At 45.6% G+C, this 19,606-nt stretch overlaps 1 protein-coding gene and 1 non-coding gene across 9 annotated transcripts in view; both read left to right on the plus strand.

The window, feature by feature from the left end:
• The first annotated feature begins 2,105 nt into the window (after positions 1–2,105).
• Positions 2,106–19,606, plus strand: part of RCAN3 (RCAN family member 3) — a 39,395-nt gene continuing 21,894 nt past the window's right edge. For 4 of the 8 annotated variants that reach the window (XR_004973842.1, XR_004973841.1, XM_036347596.1 and 1 more), the window contains exons 1-2: positions 2,106–2,355; positions 9,943–10,197. Coding sequence is in view for 6 of the 8 variants with exons in the window: in XM_036347596.1 (XP_036203489.1) it covers positions 10,003–10,197 (195 nt within the window). In the remaining 2 variants the exon portion in view is untranslated. The other 4 variants (XM_036347592.1, XM_036347593.1, XM_036347595.1 and 1 more) reach the window with 4 other exon arrangements.
• LOC118677851 lies at positions 3,633–3,739 on the plus strand. The gene has a single exon (XR_004974575.1). It is a non-coding gene; the product is annotated as a U6 spliceosomal RNA (small nuclear RNA).

The raw sequence follows: 19,606 nt of genomic DNA on the forward strand, positions 1-19,606 counted from the left end.
TAATCCTCACCCGAGGATATTTTTCCATTGCTTTTTTTTTCCCCCCCTTAGGGAGAGTGGAAGAGAGAGGGAAAGACAGAGACAGAGAAACATTGATGTGATAGAAACACATTGATTGGTTGCCTCCTTCCGACCAGAGCCCAGGCTGGCAACCGAGGTATATGCCCTTGACCGGAATTGAACCCGGGACCCTTCAGTCTGCAGGCCGATGCTTTATCCACGAGCCAAATCAGGTAGGGCCTTCCCTTAATTTTCTAGGTAGAACCGCTCACTTCTTCCTCTGCTTTGTTAGCACTTTACAAATGCCTTTGTGAGTGCATGTATACAATTGTTTTGCAAGTATCTATTTATTTACCTGTCTCGCCTAGCTGTGAGCCCCTGAAGGGGTAGGTTTGTGTGGCTTCACAGTTGGAAGCACAGGGCCTAACCCCTCAGGGAAGCTCTGAGTTAAGGCTAAACCAGTCTTTATATTGTGGGATTTCTCAGAGCCATTTCTGTTCATGTGCATTATGGATCCTCAGTCAGGGATACAGAATGCTGCAGTTTCCAAACTCATTTGACCGAAAAACTCAGTTTTCGCCAAAGTTGCTGTGTTAGAGGCATTTAGAGAAGAAAAATTACTGCGGTTCTTAGGGTGACCTTAACGAAAGAATTGACTTTCAATAAATATCTGTTAAGTAAATGAAAGAGAAGAACTTGGTTAGGTCAAGGTGGGGAACAGCAGAAACAACAGAAAGAATGAGCGGGGGGTGGGGGGGGTCTTGGGGGGCAATCCTTAGACATAAGTCTCTGATGGTACAGGATCATGACCCAGGCTCTGTGTGCCTGACAACACTGCCTCCCTGATTTTGACCTTCACTTTGACTCTGAGGGGGTTATTGGGGGGTGGGGGGGCAGTGATCAGGCTGATTTCCCTCCAACTGCACATCCTTAAGACAAATTCCTATCCTGTTCTGTGCCTCTCTGTTTCCCTCTCTGTGGACTAAGGGAAGAGACACAGACTCTCTCCCAAACTTGGTCCAGATGTCTCATAAAACAAACACACACAAACCCAGCTGGTGTGGCTCAGTGGTTGAGCCTCGACCTATGAAACAGGACGTCATGGTTCAGAGCACATGCCTGGGTTGCAGGCTCGATTGGAGGGGTGGGGAGGGGGGGAGCGTGCAGGAGGCAGCCAATCCATGATTCTCTCTTATCATTGATGTTTCTATCACTCTCCCTCTCCCTCCCTCTCTGAAATCAATAAAAATATATTAAAAAATAAGATAATCATAATGATATCTATCAAAGGAAGCCGCAGTCCTATCACTGTAACTTTGGACAACTCATTGAACAGCTAAGGCCCTTGCTCTACTAGTATTTGTAAAATAAGTGTAATTATGCTCCACTGTCTCCCAGGGCTTCTGAGAGAATCCAGCAAGACTCTGCACGGAAAGTGTGTTTGTAAAGAAGGAAAGAAACGACCTAAAAATCTAAGCATTATGAATATTGTGCATAGGGTGCAGAGGGGAGCGGTGGAGGGGCAGGAGGGGGCGGCAGTGCCCCGCGTGGCTAAGCGCCGCGGATGAGCAGCTGCACACCCAAGTGCTGCCTGTCGCCCAGCTGCCTCCCAGCAGCCCCTCGCGGGCCAGGACGCACAGGGGAGCCCTCGCACCTATAAAATGAGGATAACGGACAGTTCGCTGCTTTCCGGGAGGTCAAACGAGGCCGGGCTCGCAGAGCAGGCGGCGCACCGTGCGTAGTAACGGGCCCTCCTAATCGCTCCCGATATTCCCACTGTTCTCGGGACCGACATGGGGCTAAGCGGGCGGAGGAGACCGGCCACTTCTGGCCGCGGTGCGCGGTCGCTCAGGGTCCCGGGTCCTGGGTCCCTCGCGCCCCCGCCCCAGCATGACCGCCGGAACACCCATGAGCGCCCGCAACCAGAAAACCAGCGGCGCCGGCCCAGTGCGCGCGCGCCCCGCCCCCGCCCAGCCCCACGGCCGCGCGCCAGGGCGGGGCCGCTTCCTGCCGGCGGCCGGGCCCCGCGCACCCTCGGGCCGCCGACCTCGGGCGCCTGCGCCGGGCGGCTCCGCCGGGAGGGGGGCGGGCACGCGGGGCGGGGCGGGGCGGGAGCGCGCGGGGCTGGGCGCGCGCGACGCCGGCAGCTCGGCTGGGCCTTCGCGACGCTGGTTCCCCGGCGAGGCGGTCTCTCCGGCCGGCGACGAGGGTGTGGCGGTGAGGCTGCCCGCCCCGACTCTGCGTCGGCCACCGCCCGGCACGTCTCCCCGGGTCGGACCGGCTCCTCCCGGCGTCCCGGCTCCCACGCAGCCCCGCCCGGCCTCCGCGGCTGCAGCCGAGCTGCCCAGGGCGCAGGTGAGTCCCCTTCGCCGGGTGTGGCGGGCCCGGACCTCTCCGACAGGTGTTCAGCCGGCGCCGGGCCGGGTGTTGAGCACGGGGTGCGCAAAGTTACACCAAAACAACAACAGAAACGGTGAAAGAGAACAACTGGTGCGCAGCTGCCCGGGAGGGGTGGGCACTCTGGGGCCCCCGACCCTGGCGATCCCCGGGCGCCCTGGCCTCCGGGGCCAGCCCCTCCCGTGCCCGGCGTCTCCCCTGGCAGCTCCGGGGTGGCGTCCAAGAAAATGGCCCTCCCCTCCCCGCCGGCAGCGCTCTCAGACGACGGCTGGACTTCTGAAAAGCTGACAGGCCCAACCTGCTGCTGGAGGCAGGGAAGGTGCTGTCGGTGAAAGCGAGGGGCCAGCCGCTGGAGCCCCCCGTTTCCCTCTCGCTCCGCCTCCCCCGCGATGCATTACTTTTTCACTAACTTCTTGCAACTTGTCTGCTTCCATCTGCTGCCCAGACCGATGGAGCAGCGGTGCTGTTTTCAGGTTGCTTCCTTCGGGCTTCCGTGGGATTAGGAGTCTGTGTACGGGAGCTGTTGAGATCCTTGTTTCAGATCCAGGCTGGGATGAAGGTGATGTTTTTCAGTGTGGTACTCAAAGCCCAAACTATTCGCGCCCTCTTACGGAAAAATCACCTGGGCACACTACGTCTATCCTAACTTTTCCCAGAAATCTGCATTGGGTAAGAGAAGCAACGGACATATTTGTAGCTGTGATTACACGTGATTTTTAATGATATCATTTTAAGGTTATTTCATTAGCTCTGGTTCTGTGTATTAAATTATAAAGACACAAACAGTATTTATTGAGACTGAGGATGAACATGTTTGTGCATCATGCAGATCTGTCCTTTTTGGTGGGGATTTTATCATGGTGTTCTAGAAGTGCACTTGGGGTGCAGGAAGACAATGAAAGGCCTGAAAACGAATAGCCCCCGCCCTCCCCCGCCCCGCCCCCTCCCCCCCCCCCCCCCCGCTTTTTTTAGCCATGCCATCAGTCTTACATTTTACTGGGTTGGCAAACCTTTTCTGTCTTAGCTTGGGGAGAGCTGTCAATGCTTTTAGTGAAAACAAGAATTTTCCTACTATCTTCTTCTGGTCTATCATAATAAAAGGTAATATGCTAATTAGACCGGACGTCTTCCAGACTCCATTCCGGACAGGAAGCCAGGGCGGGAGGGAAGCCCTGACTGAAGTAGTTCAAGTGTTCACTTAGTTGAGAAGCATATTCTTTTCAAAAGGAAATTTGCTGCTCGCTTCGGCAGCACATGTACTAAAATTGGAACCCTACAGAGAAGGTTAGCATGGCTCCCGTGCAAGGATGACACGCAAATTTGTGAAGCGTTCCACATTTTTTAAAAAAAAGGAAATGTGTTTTTTTTAATCCTGGAGGAGGAGGAATTTATCTTTTCTGGTCAGAACTTAAAATGCAAAGCCAAATCCATGTGCTTGACATTTTGCCTTGATGGATTGCTTTTGTCACAAGGCTTGTAGCAGAGCAGATGGTCATGCTACTTGGAGTTTTCCACTCATTTGATGTTTCCATGAAGAAACAATTTGCCGGAAGCCAGCCTCAGCTACAGTTGCTAAACTTTGCTTGCAGAAGCTGGAGGGTATTGGGGCAGCCCTTTCGGTTGAACCGGTCAGTAGTCTCCTGGGTTAGTAAACTGAGGGACAGCTTAGTCTTGTCATAGTTGATGTTGAGTCAGAGTTAGCAACAACTCTGGTAATAACAGCATGGAAACAGTATCCTTTTGTAATTTTTTTCTTTGCCTTAATAAACCCAAGATACTTTTTACTTAACCAGCTGAGTTACCTTATAAAATGGGTTTTTTTTCCATGTGTGCTAGGATTGTCAGGTCTATTGGCTGACTTTGATCATATCTCTTTCTATTAAAATCTAACAGCCCGGCCAGGGTGGCTCATTGTTTGAGCATTGACCCATGAACCAGGAGGTTGCTGTTTGATTCATGGTCAGACACATGCCCAGATTACAGACTCAATCCCCAGAAAGGGAATTTATAATGTCAAAAATTATGAAATGGTTAACTTAAGCTATAGCTAAAAAAAATCTCGTGACTTGCCTTTAGCAAGGGAACCATCGTCTGAATGGTAATGTCTCTAATACTGTATGTAATGAATTCCAACATAAAATTTTGTGAGGCCTTTTTGAGCCCGTTCTCTGATTTTAAATCTTTAAATGTTTTCCCACTGGAGCCATATTACTACTGCCAGTGGTTGATCCAGAACTGGTTTTATGAATAGGTCTGTGCTTGAACAGTTTTCTTAAAATGATACAAAGTGTTAGTTTTACTTTTGTAGGCATTTTGTTGCTTGGAATTAGATCATTTGGGTATGTATTTTTCTCATTTTATTCTTTTAATATCAAGTACACCTGTGGTTCTGCTAGCATCTGAGTCCTTTCCGCCCAACAATGCATTGGCATAGATTGTGCCTATATAAAAATCATTATTTAGCATTAACTATATGCAAAGCATTATTCTGAGCACGTAGCATATATTCTTTCATTTAATTCTTTTAATATCCAAGGACTGTTATTATTCCCACTAGAGGCCCAGTGCATGAAATTCATGCACCAGTAGGGTCCCTAGTGGCTGCCAGCTGCCGGCCGGCTACTCCCTCCCTTCCCCCAGCTGGCCCCGCCCCTTGGTCAAACTCCTGGACGAACTTCTGGTCGAGGGGACAATTTATGTACTATGCTTTTATTAGGACTAGAGGTCCGGTGCACGAAATTTGTGCACAGAGGGGAGGGGGTCCCTCAGCCCAGCCTGCACCTTCTCCAATCTGGGATCGCTCTCACAATCCGGGACTGCTGGCTCCTAACCGCTTGCCTGCCTGCCTGCCTGATTGACGCCTACTGTTCCCCTGCCGGCCCAATCGCCCCCAAACTGCCCTCCCCTGCCGGCCCGATCGCCCCTACAGCCCTCCCTTGCCGGCTCAATTGCCCCCAACTGCCCTCCCCTGCCAGTCCAATCGCCCCCAACTGCCCTCCCCTGCCAGCCTGATAGCCCCCTACGGCCCCCCCCTGCTGGCCTGGTCGCCCCTAACTGCCCTCCCCTGCTGGCCTGGTCTTGCCCCCAACTACCCTCCCCTACAGGCCTGATCTCGCCCCCACTTGCCTTCCCTTACATGCCTGGTCTTGCCCCCAACTGCCCTCCCCTGCCAGCCTGATGGCCCCCTACTGTCCCCCCCTGCAGGCCTGGTTGCCCCCAGCTGCCTTCCCCTGCTGGCCTGATCTCATCCCCAACTGCCCTCCCCTTCAGGCCCGGTTGCTCCCTGCCCTCCCCTGCTGGCCATCTTGTGGCGATGTGGGGGTGGCCGTCTTGTGACGACATTGTGCGACGCCACCTAGGCTTTTATTATATAGGGTAGGGTTTTATAGTTGAGGAAACCAAAAGGGAAGCAAAGCAAACAGGGGAGCCAGAGTTTAAATCTAGAAAAGTCTGATTATGGAGCCTGACACTGGTCTGATGGGAAAGACTTAAAGACTGTTCAAACTTGTTTACAGTTACTGTAGTAGTTCATCAATCCATCCTTTTAAACTGTATCAAATATGCAGTAATGTGTAAGTGAAGAAAATATAACAAGACTATAAAGATTATTGAACTGTCTTGGAACAAAAGGCAAATCATTTAACAATCTTAAAAAAGTTGAAGAGAAAATAGCTATAAAGGACATTGGGATAACAGAAAATTTGAATATAGACTCTGATTTAGATAATAGTATTTTTATCAATGTTAAATTTCCTGCTTTTGTTCATTGTAGTGTGGGATAAGTTAGAAAATGGTATTCTTACACACTGAAGTATGTAATTGGGGAATTAAGGGGGCACACATCTTACTCTCAGTGATTCAGGGGGGAAGTATATATATAAAAATAGAGAGAGACTGATTTTTAAAATAGGCAAAAATGTAAGTAATGGTAACTCTGGGTAAAGAGTATACAGGAATTCCTTGTACTATTCTTTTTAAAAAATATATTTTTATTGATTTCAGAGAGGAAGGGAGCGAGAGATAGAAACATTAATGATGAGAGAGAATCACTGATCGGTTGCCTGTTGCATGCCCCACACTGGGGATCGAGCCTGCAACCTGGGCCTGTGCCCTTGACAGGAATCAAACCCGGGACCCTTCAGTCTGCAGGCTGACACTCTATCCACTGAGCCAAACCTGCTAGGGCCCTTGTACTATTCTTAAAACTTTTCTGTTTGAAATTATAGTCCCTCCAAAAAAGTTACCCAATAACACAGGTAGAAAACAGGAAATGAAGGTGTAACATTCTAAGAATTTCTTTTTTCTAATCAGGTGAAGCATTGTTTCCTGTGCTCTGATTTTTTTTTTTAAGGGGTTAGAGGAAAGACTGAAACAAACAAAAAAATCTTATCAGAAATAATTTGACTTTCTCAGATTTCAAAATCTAGCCATTCAGAGCTCCCCGACTCAACAAACCTCCAACAAAAATGGGCACAGTATTTTCCTCACCTCTTTGTAATAGGTTGGAGGTAGCGGGAGATTCAAAACACGAGGGCCTCGAAGAACTAAGATACAAAGGCGGTCCACCTTCAGTGACACTGAAAGTTGAGTTGGGTTGGTGTATCATCTCCCTGCCTAAACACCTTCAATGGCATGCTGATAGTGACTGGATCTCACCTCAAAACTCTCTGGTCTTGTTTTCACGGTTCCTGGCTCCTACCTACCTTCCTAACTTGGTCTCATGGCGTCCCCACCAAGCAGGTACACTCTGGCCACACCAGATTACTTGATGTCTGCGCACACTGACCTTTGTCCCGCTTCCTTTGCCCTTGAACAGCTTTGCTTGGAAGGCACTCCTGTTCTTTTCCTGCTGAAATTCTGTTCATCCTTTCAGTCTCACCATAACCTCCTGGGAGTCCGTCTCTGATCTCACGCAGAATTATGTTTTCCTTTGTCTGTGCTGCTCTATCCGTGGTGTAAACACAGTGCTCTCTGCTTTCATCCAGCAATCCTTATTCAGCGTCTACTGTAAGCTGGAAGCTGTGCCAGGGACTGGGGACTCAAAGGCAGTCATGGTCTGGTAGCTAGGGGTGAGTTGTAAGCAAAGAGTCATAAGGTAAGTACATAACAGAAAAATAAACAAAGTGCTATGAGAGCTAGGGACTCCACCGACAACGTCGTCTTGAAGAAAAGATTAGTGACAACCACAACTAGATACCCTTTCCCCTCATCAGGTTCCTTTCCAGATTGGAGATTTCTAGCACAGTAATCCAATTAAATGAATACCTGTAAAGCAATTGTAGTACCTGTAGGCCACCCAAGTAGAATTACTCAATAGAAAGCTAAAAATAGAAGCCTCTAGAGCTCAGGGGAGGGAGGGTGAGTCTGGATGTGTAAATCACACAGCGCGGTGTGTACATATATCTCTCTTCTCTGCGTCCAGCGCGGCTAGAGTGGGTCCGGGTGCCTTCCCAGGCGCTCTACAGCCGTGTGCTTAGGCAGGAAGACCACCAGGGGCAGATCACCGTCTCAGGGGGTCGTGTGCTCTTTCCAAACTCCCCATCCCCTTCATGGCCCAAGATTCGGCCCTTGCTTCCCCTCAACTTTGGTGACATCCGTCCTGGCTTAAGCATCGTTGTCCGAAAGGAGAGACAGTATTGATACACACTGTGTGTGCACACAGGAGGCAAGAAACAGTAAAGTTGAGAAGCTCTGATGGTGAAATGGTTAAGTGCTTGGGTATGGCTCAGACAACACAGGCAGAGGAAGACGAGGAAGAGGATGGGGAGGAAACCTCAGAGAGACAAGTTGTAAAGGGTGAGTGGAGAAAGAGGAGCCAGTGATAAAGGCAGCGGGGAGGAAGGAGAGGCAGCAAGGGCGGGGACCCGAGGGCAGGGGCACAGGTGGTTTCGGGGTACCTGGGGGGGTGGCAGGGCCTCGTGCGGCAGAAGTGGGCTGGGGCCTGAAGTTAGGTTCCAACTCTTAGGAAACCATTGCTGTCCATGGTGGGGGCGGTGTCAGCCAAAAGGTAGTGACACAAATCCAGCCACCCTGAATTCAGGAGGGACTGGGGTTGAGGACGTGAGCACAGCAAAGACGTGACTGTTTCCAGGAAGTTGGTAGGAAATCGGAAGGACAGACTGAGAGAGGTAGACTGACGGACGGGAAGGCCCACTCTGAAAGGGTTTACTTTACTGCAGGTTGGGTGGGGACGGGAGTCTTGAACAGGTGTACTTGCCAAGGAAAAGGGACCGATGGAGAAGGAGAAATAAAGTATAGGAACCAGCTGAAGGAGCACGGGCCTTCAGGATGGTCCGTGTTGTTGAGAAGACATTCCTGCTCTGCGGGACCCCTTGAGGAGAGGAACCAGGTCTGATGTGCCTGCTGTCCCTAGGAATCCCTGCACACAGTAGGCATTCAGAAAATGTTTCTTCAAGGGAGTAAAGATTTTACCTTTAAAAATTACTCTTTCCTGATTGATGTAGTAGAATAACAACAACAAGACCACTGTTTTTATCCTATAATTAACAGCCTGTAGTGTGCTCTACGTATAAGCCATATGTTTGCGGCCTTATGTTCTTTGAAATAAGAAGGACAATAAATTGAGTATTATTGAGGTAGTAGTAATCATGATCCCTTAACTTTTCTGTCTTTGTTACTAATGTTGTGTCCCCCACCCCATAACCAAGAAACAGAATTTCCGGAGGATGAGGCCCAGAAATCAGGATTTTAAAAAGATTCCCAGGTGATTCTAAATGTGCAGCCAAGGTTGAGAACCACTGTGTTACGGTGAAGGCACTCTGCTGGGTGCGTGTGGGGTGCAGTTCATTGGAAGAGACGGACATGCACATGAACAGGACAGGCTCTCTCCCACTGTTTAGCAGAGGGACTCGGTCAGCTCCATGCTTTGGGATTAAAATTCTTGATTTTGTAAATGTTCAGAAGAAGGACATTGTTTTGATTGTTGTCTATGACAGATGTCACCTACTGTAAATATTTCTACTATTAACAAGGACTGACTTTGTATAGAGCTCTCAGTTCTGTAACTTAATTCTTTGAGAGTATATCCAGAAAGAACAAATCGGTTAACAGAAGTAACATCAGCTCCTCGCTGACCACATTTCAGGCTGCAGATGGTGAGTGAATCAGTGTGGGTTTCATTCTGCTGTGCAGTTTCCATGTTGTAGACCTAAAACCCACAACAAATATGTGAAGGCAGTTCTGGTTCACATTTTCCTTCCCGCGGCTTGTACACTAGCATACATATTGATGGTATCTCATTTTCTGTTATCTTTTTCCCCTCGATTTCACTAGAAAACTTTTTGCTGTTTTTTGGGGGTTTTTTTGGTATTGTATCATTGCCAGTGAACTATATTACACAAAATATGCTAAGCAAATCAAATTAATGTATATAGAATTCATTTGTGAAGACTAATGAGCTGATTTAGATGCTGACTTATCTTTGGTGAATAAAATTGTTTCCCTTGATGAATTGCTGTCTTGAGAATTGATTGGAACATTGTTTGCTCAAAATCTTAACCTCTGTTTGTTTTCTTTCTTTGACAGTAGATGCCTGGTAGACATCTTAGAACTTTAAAAACAGAGAAGACCTGCTTTTAGGGGAAAATGCTGAGGGACACTATGAAATCTTGGAATGATAGCCAGTCCGGTCTCTGTACCAGTGACCAAGAAGAGGAAGAAGACATGGTTTTTGGTGAAAATGAAGATGACTTGGAAGAGATGATGGATTTAAGTGATCTGCCCACCTCTCTTTTTGCCTGCAGTGTCCATGAAGCAGTGTTTGAGGTGCAAGAGCAGAAGGTAGGCACACGTCCTGCCTTTCCCTGCATTGGTAGTGTGTTAACTGTATGTGGACTGGGGGGAACAGAGCAGATGGCTGCCATTTGCAGAGTCTGTTACTGGTCCATGACAAGTACGGAAAAGATGCATCAACCTTTACACATTTGCTGCAGCATTTTTATAGTGTTTTTTTTCTTTTCATTTTATTTATAGTAATCTTATAAGTGTCAGTCTGCAATAGAGAGGACATATTTCCTTCCCCACAAATATTTTGGGAACCATTGGTTTATAGTGAATCAGGTTTTATTAAGTGCATTTATTTATTCATTCACCCACTTTTGGAGCCTGTAGTTAAGAAAAAGCTACTGATTTTTAGTGTGGCTTCCTATTAATTGGGAATAAATTCACAAAAGTTCTTTTCTGGGGCTAATTAAATAATTAGGGCTATGTGTGATTTCATTGTGATACAATCTATATATATAAAAGCCTAAGTGACCGTTATGACCGAATGGCCGGAACAACCAGTTGCTATGACATGCACTGACCACCAGGGGGCAGACTCTCAATGCAGGAGCTGCCCCTGGTGGTCAGTGTGCTCCTGCAGCCAACCTCCCCTCGCCGGCCAACCTCCCACAGTCCCTCCCCCCAGGCGGCAGGCCCCAGTCACCTGATTGGGGCCGGGCCGGGGAATCAGGCGGTGGGGCTGGTGGCCAACCTCCCCCTGGCCGGCAGGCCCCAGTGACGGTGTGGCGGCAAGAGAAGGGGGAGGCGGGGAACCGCGTGGTGGTGAGGCACCAAAAGCGGTGTCGGTGTCCGGCGTCGATTCCTTCCACGCCCAGCCCAACGACTGTAGCCTCCTCTCCGGACCCTGCCAGGGCCTTCAGGTCCCAATTGACCTGGCCCCAGTCAGCCCTGACCGCTGACCAGGCCTAGGGACCCCACCTGTGCATGAATTTCGTGCACCAGGCCTCTAGTTGTTAATATTTCTTGTTTTACTTTCTACAGTTTGACTTGGGCAAAATGGTTATTTTTTAAAGGTTGCTTTCCTTTAGTTCATTTATTACTTACCTGGAAAGAGAGAGGTTTTGTGTGTTTATTTTTCTGTCATGACCTCACAAAAGCCTATATAGGTCTTAGTCCTGCCGAAGTAAAATATTTCTCCCATTGCTACAAATTTGGCATGTTTTGAGACTTTCTCTCACAGTGCTATCAGCAGACCTCTCAGTTTGTGTCTGTGACTCAAAGTATTTTCCTCCCAGTGACTTCCCTGGAGCAGAACTCCATATAGTTTGACTCAGTGCGTACTTGAGTGCCTCCGCTGTGTAAAGCACCGTGCCAGTCGCTTCAGGGCACAGACCAGGAACTGAAACCGCTTCTGCCTGAGACAGTTGACAGTCCTCAGTGGAGAGAAGTCGTTTGATGTACGATGGAATACCAGTGCCTTTAGAGAAAGTACATTGGTGAGAGGATGACAACCAGTTGGCATAAAAGTTCTTATGGGGAGATGACGTTGGGGTAGAGCTGAGAGTCGGCTAGGAAGTTAGTGAGGAAGGGAAGGGGACTTCTGACCAGAGGGAAGAAATGAACGAAAGAGCTGATTCGTGAAGAGTGTGGACCAACCACTCCAGCGAGCAGTAAGCAGCTCTGTGGGGCTAGTGCATAGGTGAGAAGTAGCCAAAGGCAAGAGAAGTCTGGCCGGGGCCCTGGCTGGGTAGCTCAGTCGGTCAGAGCATTGTCCTGATACGCCCAGGTTGCAGGCTCGATCCCTGTCCAGGGCACATACAGGAATCAACGAATGAATGCATAAATAAGGGAACAACAAATCAACTTTTCTCTCTCTAAAATTAATAAACAAAAATTTTTAAAAAGAAAATTTATTTATTTATTTTAAATATATATTTTATTGATTTTGGAGAGGAAGAGAGAAGGGAGAGAGGTAGAAACATCAGTGATGAGAGAGAATCATTGATCGGCTACATCCTGCACACCCCATATTGGGGATCGAGCCCTATATGCCTTGATGGGGAAGCCATCCATGACTTCCTGGTTCATAGGTCGACACTCAACCACTGAGCCACACTGGCCAGGTGAGAATTTATTTTCTTTAAAAAAAGAGAAATCGGGCAGGAAAGTGAGTGTGGGGCATCCTGCAAAGCTCAGGAGCTGGCCCTTCTGGGGTAAATAACCTGAGCAACAGAGTGATGATCAGAATGACACGTTAGCAAGATCACCTGACAGCACGTGAGGCCGAGTGGAGGAAGGAGAGCCTGCAGCAGGGAGCCAGTTAGGAGAGAGGATGCCGGGGCAGCAAACTGCCTGGAGATGCTGCAGACCCAAAAGTGGAACAAGGGAGTGGGAATACAGCCGCCAATTTTTTATCTTTTGGGTTTGTTTTCATTTACAAATGCTGTTTTCTTTCCCATATTCAGTCATAATATAGAAATTTTGAAATAATCCAATCCTAATTTTCTCATACTTCCTACGAACTCTAAATTTTCATATAATTACATTAACCTTGTTTATTTGTTGTGAGAAGCACATATGCTACTAATTTATCTAAAAATGATATTCATCTGGAGCACTTTAGATTTTGCTACTTGGGCAGTTTTGAATTTGGGGTCAAATAAACTCTTTTGTAAATATATATATATATATATATTCATAAGAATTCATTCCAGAAACTTTACTATATTATCGGTTCCAACTTTTCTTTTTTAACTGTAGCCTAGAAAATTTTTTAACTTGCCAAAGCAGTGAATTCTTATTGATTTTTCATTAAAAAAAACAAAAAAAAAAACTATACAGGGGTGGGCAAAAATAGGTTTACAATTGTAATACAAATAAATAATACAATAATAATAACACAAGAATAAACTCTTGGGTTTTTTTGTACTCAAAACTATAAACCCATCTTTCCTTTCCCTGTATCTAACCTATTGGAAATCATATCAGCAGAAATTCTAGTAGCAGTTCAGTGGATTTCAAGTAATATACACTTCTTAGTCATAGTAAATCCTATATAGTAAAAGCCTAATATGCTAAGTTCTGGTCATCCGGTCAGCCGTTCAACCAGTCAAAGTGTAATATGCTAATGATATGCTAAGGCCACTCAGTCGCTCGCTATGATGTGCACTGACCTTCAGGGGGCAGACAGTCAACCACCGACCAGTCGCTATGACATGCATTGACCACCAGGGGGCATACGCTCTGACCAGTAGGTTAGCTTGCTCCTGGGGTCTGGCCCATCCGGACTGAGTGAGATGGGCCAGACCCTGAAGCCCTTCCATGGTCCCTCCCTGGCTGGCCAACCTCCCGTGTCCCTCCCTGGCCCCAATCTTGCACCAGTGGGGTCCCTCGGCCCGGCCTGCACCCTCTTGCAATCTGGGACCCCTTGGGGGATGTTGGAGAGCCGGTTTCAGCCCGACGGCAGAACAACCTGTGTCTATGATGCACACTGACCAACAGGGGACAGACGCTCAATGCAGGAGCTGCCCCCTGGTGGTCAGTGCACTCCCACGGGGAGCGCCGCTCAGCCAGAAGCCGGGCTCACAACTGGCAAGCGCAGCAGCGGTGGTTGGAGCCTCTGCTGCCTCTGCGGCAGCACTAAGGATGTCCAAGTGCTGGCTTAGGCCCACTCCCCAGTGAGTGGATCTAAGCCGGCAGTCGGACATCCCCCAAGGGCTTCTGGACTGTGAGAGGGTGCAGGCTGGGCTGAGGGACCCCCCCACCCCCCGTCCCGAGTGCACAAATTTCATGCACCGGGCCTCTGGTTTTATATTAAAGCCTTAATAGTTATACACTGGAAACTGTAAAATATAAAATGTTTATATAATAAAATTATGTGAATCATCAATGGATAAGAAATGTGAAGAGAATCAAATGTTTTCTTTACCTTTTTCTTCTCATGATCAGTGTCTTATTCTGCTGTAATTTTTCTAGAATAACCCATTTATGCAGGTCATCCACATACGTGCAAAGAACAAAGCAAAACAAAAACCATTTCTGGGGAATTATAGGCAGGATCATCGTGATTGCAATTAAATGCTTTATTTTCAAAAGAATCTTAGGTTGTTTTTATTTCTGACTTAAAGAGCTTTTATCTTTATAATTTTGTAATTGTTGGAATGAGCTTTTAACCTCTTCTGAATAGTAGCCCAAGTAACAGGTACCATTTGAATGTACAGGAGACTCTTCATTTTAGATTGCTAGACCTTGGCTCTACATTTTCATTAATGTTTCTTGAAAATAGTGTGTGTGAGGTGGGGAAGGAAAAGTAAAGAATATAATAAACTGAGGAAGAGCCGTATCTCTTCATTTGTTTTTCTGCACCAGCATGGGTGTTAGTTTTCATGCATTTGCTCAGCTAAGCAGTAGCGCCATCGGGAGGGCTGCAGGTTTAGTCCCTAATTTTTCTGTAACAGATTGGGATTTTCCCCAATATGATTTTTTATTTACTTGCTCGTTTTTAACCCTAGCTTTTCCTTCCTTAAAATAAGAAAAAAATAAGCAGGCTTCTGATTTGAACATGAGAGGTTTTTAAAATACAGCAAAGAGGCCTGGCCAGGTAGCTCAGCTGGTTAGAGCATGGTCCTGATACACCAAGGTTGCAAGTTTGATCCCTGGTCAGGGCACATACAAGAATCAACCAATGAATACATAAGTAAGTGTAACAACAGATCCATGTCTCTTTCTCTCTTTCACACCTTCCCTCTCTCTCAAATCAATAAATAAATTTTAAAAATACAACTTAGGTTTTTATAACGTAAGAACTAGGACTGTTTCCTCTCTTTAAGGTCTGTGTGTCTGAGGGGACTCAGTAAATGTTAATGCAAAGCAATGTTGGTGATGGGGACTAACTTTATTAAAAAATGCGTATGGCTTTTGGATTATAGTCCCTTCACAAAGTACTGCCCTAAAATGTCTCTACTGATCTGCTCACCATAGGACGTTTGATCTGAGTTTTCTTTTTTTCTAATTTTAAGGTTCTGTTTAATAATAAACAACATATAAAGTTACAAGACAGATCAGACTGAAAAAAATATTTTCAAACATAGAAATTATTATGGATTAGTATACATGATATATATGCATATGTATGTGTGATATATATGTACATCTATCATATATATTATATAGTAGAGGCCCGGTGCACGACATTCATGCACTGGGGGAGGAGGGGTCCATCAGCCTGGCCTGCACCCTCTTGCAGTCCGGGACCCCTCAGGGGTCCTTAGCGCTGCCACTGCGCTCGCCAGCCATGAGCCTGGCTTCTGACTGGGTGGTACTCTGGCTATGGGAGCTCACTGACCACCAGGGGGCAGCTCCTGCATTGAGCATTTGCCCCTGGTGGTCAGTGCATGTCATAGCAACCGGTCATTCCACCGTTCGGTCGATTTGCATATTAGCCTTTTATTATATAGGATATGTATCTCCTATAACTCACTTTATTTTTATTTTATTTTTTAATATTTCAAGAAAGACTATCTTAAATATAATAATGTTACATGCAGTACACCTTAATATCTCAAGAAAACCAACTTTAAATAATGTTACATGCAATAAACATTAGTATTTCAAGAAAAAAAGGATTTTAAGTATAATAATACTAGAGGCCCGATGCACAAAATTTGTGCAAGAGTAGGCCTTTGCAGCCCTGGCGGCTGCCTCAGCCCTCGCAGCCACACCATCGTCCAGACGGTCGTTCTGCTGCTCAGCCGTTTAGTCGATTTGCATATTACGCTTTTATTAGTGTAGATTACTAAAACTGCACTTACATAGTATGATATTACAAAAGTTGTAGGAAATATTAAAAATCTGCAAATAACAGGATTACTTCTATTATATTCTAAAATATTTTTTTCCTCTGGCTATATTTCGGAGTTGTTTTCTAATGATGATGGTTGGGGTATATGAAAACGTCTCTACTTGCTCTCTTGGTCCTGCTTTTGGATCAGTGCCACTTAGCATCTAATGCAGTTCTCAGTACTAGGCAACATCTATTAAATGTTTATTGAATGAATGGATTCAATAAGATGGTCGTTGAGGATTAGTGCTGTGATGAAGAAACAGAATTATCAGCTGAGTGAGGTTAGGTAATGCATCAGAGATTTCATCTGAAATTATGAGCTCAGATACACTGGCCCAAATTCTTTTGTGGTCTGTATACTTATATGTACAATATAAATCTTTCTATCAAGCATTTGGTTCTTCACCCTCCATTTAAAGAAGACTGTTATTTAAGAAAAGTAAATGGTCTTTGGAAGTTAACTGAATACACTGATTCTCTGGTTTTTAGACTAAATCAATTGCGTGTTTTCTGACACAACCTTCAATCCAGAAGAAGTAAGTCCTTCTTTGAGAAAGTAATTTGTTTTAAATTTGGGAATTGAAAAAGGGATTTAGAGGAAGAATGTTTCTGTTTAGTGAACTGTATTTTTAATAGTGCCTTGAATGTAATAAGATTTCAGTAAATACTTGTTTAATTGAATTTGTAGTGCTATTCTGGCTATAAATAAATGGAAAACCATACTATGTCCATGAGCTGGAAGATTTAATATTGTTCAGATGTCACTACCACCAAAAGCAATCTACAAATTCAATGCAATTCTTATCAAAATCCCAATGACATTTCTTGCAGAAATAGAATAACTCATTCTAAAATTCATATGGAATCTCAAGAGACCCCCAACTAGGCAAAACAATCTTGAAAAAGAACAAAGTTGGAGGACTCACACGTCCCGATTTCAAAATGTAGTGCAAGCCCTAACTGGTTTGGCTCAGTGGATGGAGCGTCAGCCTGCGACTCAAGGGTCCGTCCCGGGTTCGATTCTGGTCAAGGGCATGTACCTTGGTTGCGGGCACATCCCCAGTGGGGAGTGTGCAGGAGGCAGCTAATTGATATTTCTCTCTCATCAATGTTTCTAACTATCCCTCTCCCTTCCTTTCTGTAAAAAATCAATAAAATATATTTTTTAAAAAAAACTTAGTGCAAAGCTACAGAGGTCAAAACAGTATGGTACTTATATGTCAATTATATCTTAATAAAAATAAAAAATAAACCTGTGAGGTACTGGCGTTAAGATAGACATATTGCCCTGGCCTGCATGGCTCAGTGGTTAGAGCATTGGCCTGCCCACCAGAGAGTTTTGGGTTAGATTCTGGTCAAGGGCACGTACCTGGGTTGCAGGTTCAATCCCTGGCCCTGGTCAGGATGCATGTAGGAGGCAACCAATCATATCGATGTTTCTCTCTCTCTCCCCCACACCCCTTTTTCCCTCTGAAAATCAATGGGAAAAATATTCTCAGATGAGGATTAAAAAAAAAAAAAGATAAATTGACCAATGGAATAGAATAGAATAGAGTCCCAATAAATGAACCCTTGCCTATATTGTCAAATGATTTTTAATGATGTTGCCAAGACCATTCAATAGGAAAAAAGCAATCTTTTCAACAAGTGGTGCTGGGAAAACTAGATATTTACATGCAAAAGAATAAAGTTGGACCCTTACCTTGTACTATATACAAAAATTAATTCAAAATGGATCAAAGACCTAAATGTAAGAGGTGAAATTCTTAGAAGAAGCACAGGGGAAGAGCTCTTTGACATTGAATTTGGCATAATTTCTTGGATATGACACCAAAAGCTCGGGCAACAATAGAAAAAGTAAATAGGACTTCATCACAATAAAACATGTGTGCATCATCATCCGTAATACTTTCAACAATAAAGATACATTTTTAAAAAATGTGTGCATCACACCTTGCTGGTGTGGCTCCGTGGTTGAATGTCAACCTATGAACCAAGAGGTCGCTGGTTTGATTCCCAGTCAGGGCACGTGCCCAGGTTTCGGGCTCAGTCCCCACTGGGGTGCATATAGGAATCAGCTGATTGATGACGTTTCTCTCTAATCAATGTTTCTATCTCTCTATCCCTCTCCCTCTCTAAAAATATAAAAATAAAAATGTGTGCATCAAAGGTCACTATTAAGTGAAAAGGCAACCTACAAAATGAGAGAAAACATTTTCAAATCATATAGTCTGATAAGGGATTAATATCCAGAGTATATGAAAGAGCTCCTAAAACTCAACAACAAAAACCAACCCAACTGAATAATGGGCAAAGGACTTAAATAGACATTTCTCCAAAGAAAATACATAAATCACCAATAAGTACATGAAAATATGTTCAACATCACTAATAATTAGGGAAATACAAATCAGAATCACAATGAGATAACCACCTCACACCCATTAGGATGGCTATTATAAGAAATTATAAAGACAGAAAAGTGTTGGCAAGGATGTGGAGAAATTGGAACCCTTATGCGCTGCTGGTGGGGATGCAGAGTGGTGCAGCTGCTGTGGAAAAGCATGGCGGTTTCTTAAAAAATGTAAGCATCACCCAGGCTGGTTGGCTCAGTCGGTTAAGCATCGTCCTGTGCTCCAAAAGGTTGCTGGTTCAATTCCCAGTCAGGGCACATACCCAGGTTGGGGCCCTGGCCAGGTTGAGTACAAGAGGCAACCGATCAATGATTCTCTCATTGATGTTTCTCTCTCTCTCTCTCTCTTTCTCTCCCTTCCTCTCTCCCCCTCCCCTAAAATCAATAAAAACATGTTTAAAATATTTTTTAAACAGAATTTAAGCATAGAACTACCATATGATCTAGCATGTGGACACCCTCCTCACCCCGCCTGTGCTCCAGCACCCCATGCCCGATGACCCCGTCCTTACCCCACATGGACTGCTCCGGGCACTGCAGCTCTCCACTTCCCATCCGCATGGACACACTTCCCTTAGCCTCACCTAAAGGCTTGTGGACTGAATGCTCAGGAAGAGGACATATGCCTTATTCTTCTTAAAAGAACAAGTAGTACATTTAGCCCTAACCAGTTTGGCTCAGTGGATAGAGTGTCATCCCGTGAACTGAAGAGTCCCAGGTCCAATTCCGTTCATGGGCACATACCTCAGTGGCAAGCTCAATCCAGGCCCTGGTCAGGGCGCATGCGGGAGACAACCAATCGATGTGTCTCTCTTACATCACTGTTTCTCTGTCACCCCCTTCCTTCCACTCTCTCTAAAAGTCAATGGAAAAATACACTCGGGTGAGGGTTAACCAAAAACATAAAATAAAAGCACACAAGCATTCTTTAAAAATAATAATAAGAAAAAGCTAAAGGAGTTCATCACCACCAAACCAGCATTATATGAAATGCTGAAAGGTATTCTTTAAGAAGAGGAAGAAGAAAAAGGAACTCTTACCATTTGCCACAGCATGGATGGAACTGGAGAGCGGATAAATACCACAGGATCTCACTCATTTGTGGAATATAATGAACAACATAAGCTGATGAACAAGGACTGATCCAGAGACGGAGAGGCATTGATTGGACTGTCGGGACTTGGAGGGAAGGTAGGGGAGGGTGGGGGTAA

Source organism: Myotis myotis, unplaced genomic scaffold (assembly GCF_014108235.1).
Source record: "Myotis myotis isolate mMyoMyo1 unplaced genomic scaffold, mMyoMyo1.p scaffold_m19_p_2, whole genome shotgun sequence".
NCBI lineage: Eukaryota > Metazoa > Chordata > Mammalia > Chiroptera > Vespertilionidae > Myotis > Myotis myotis.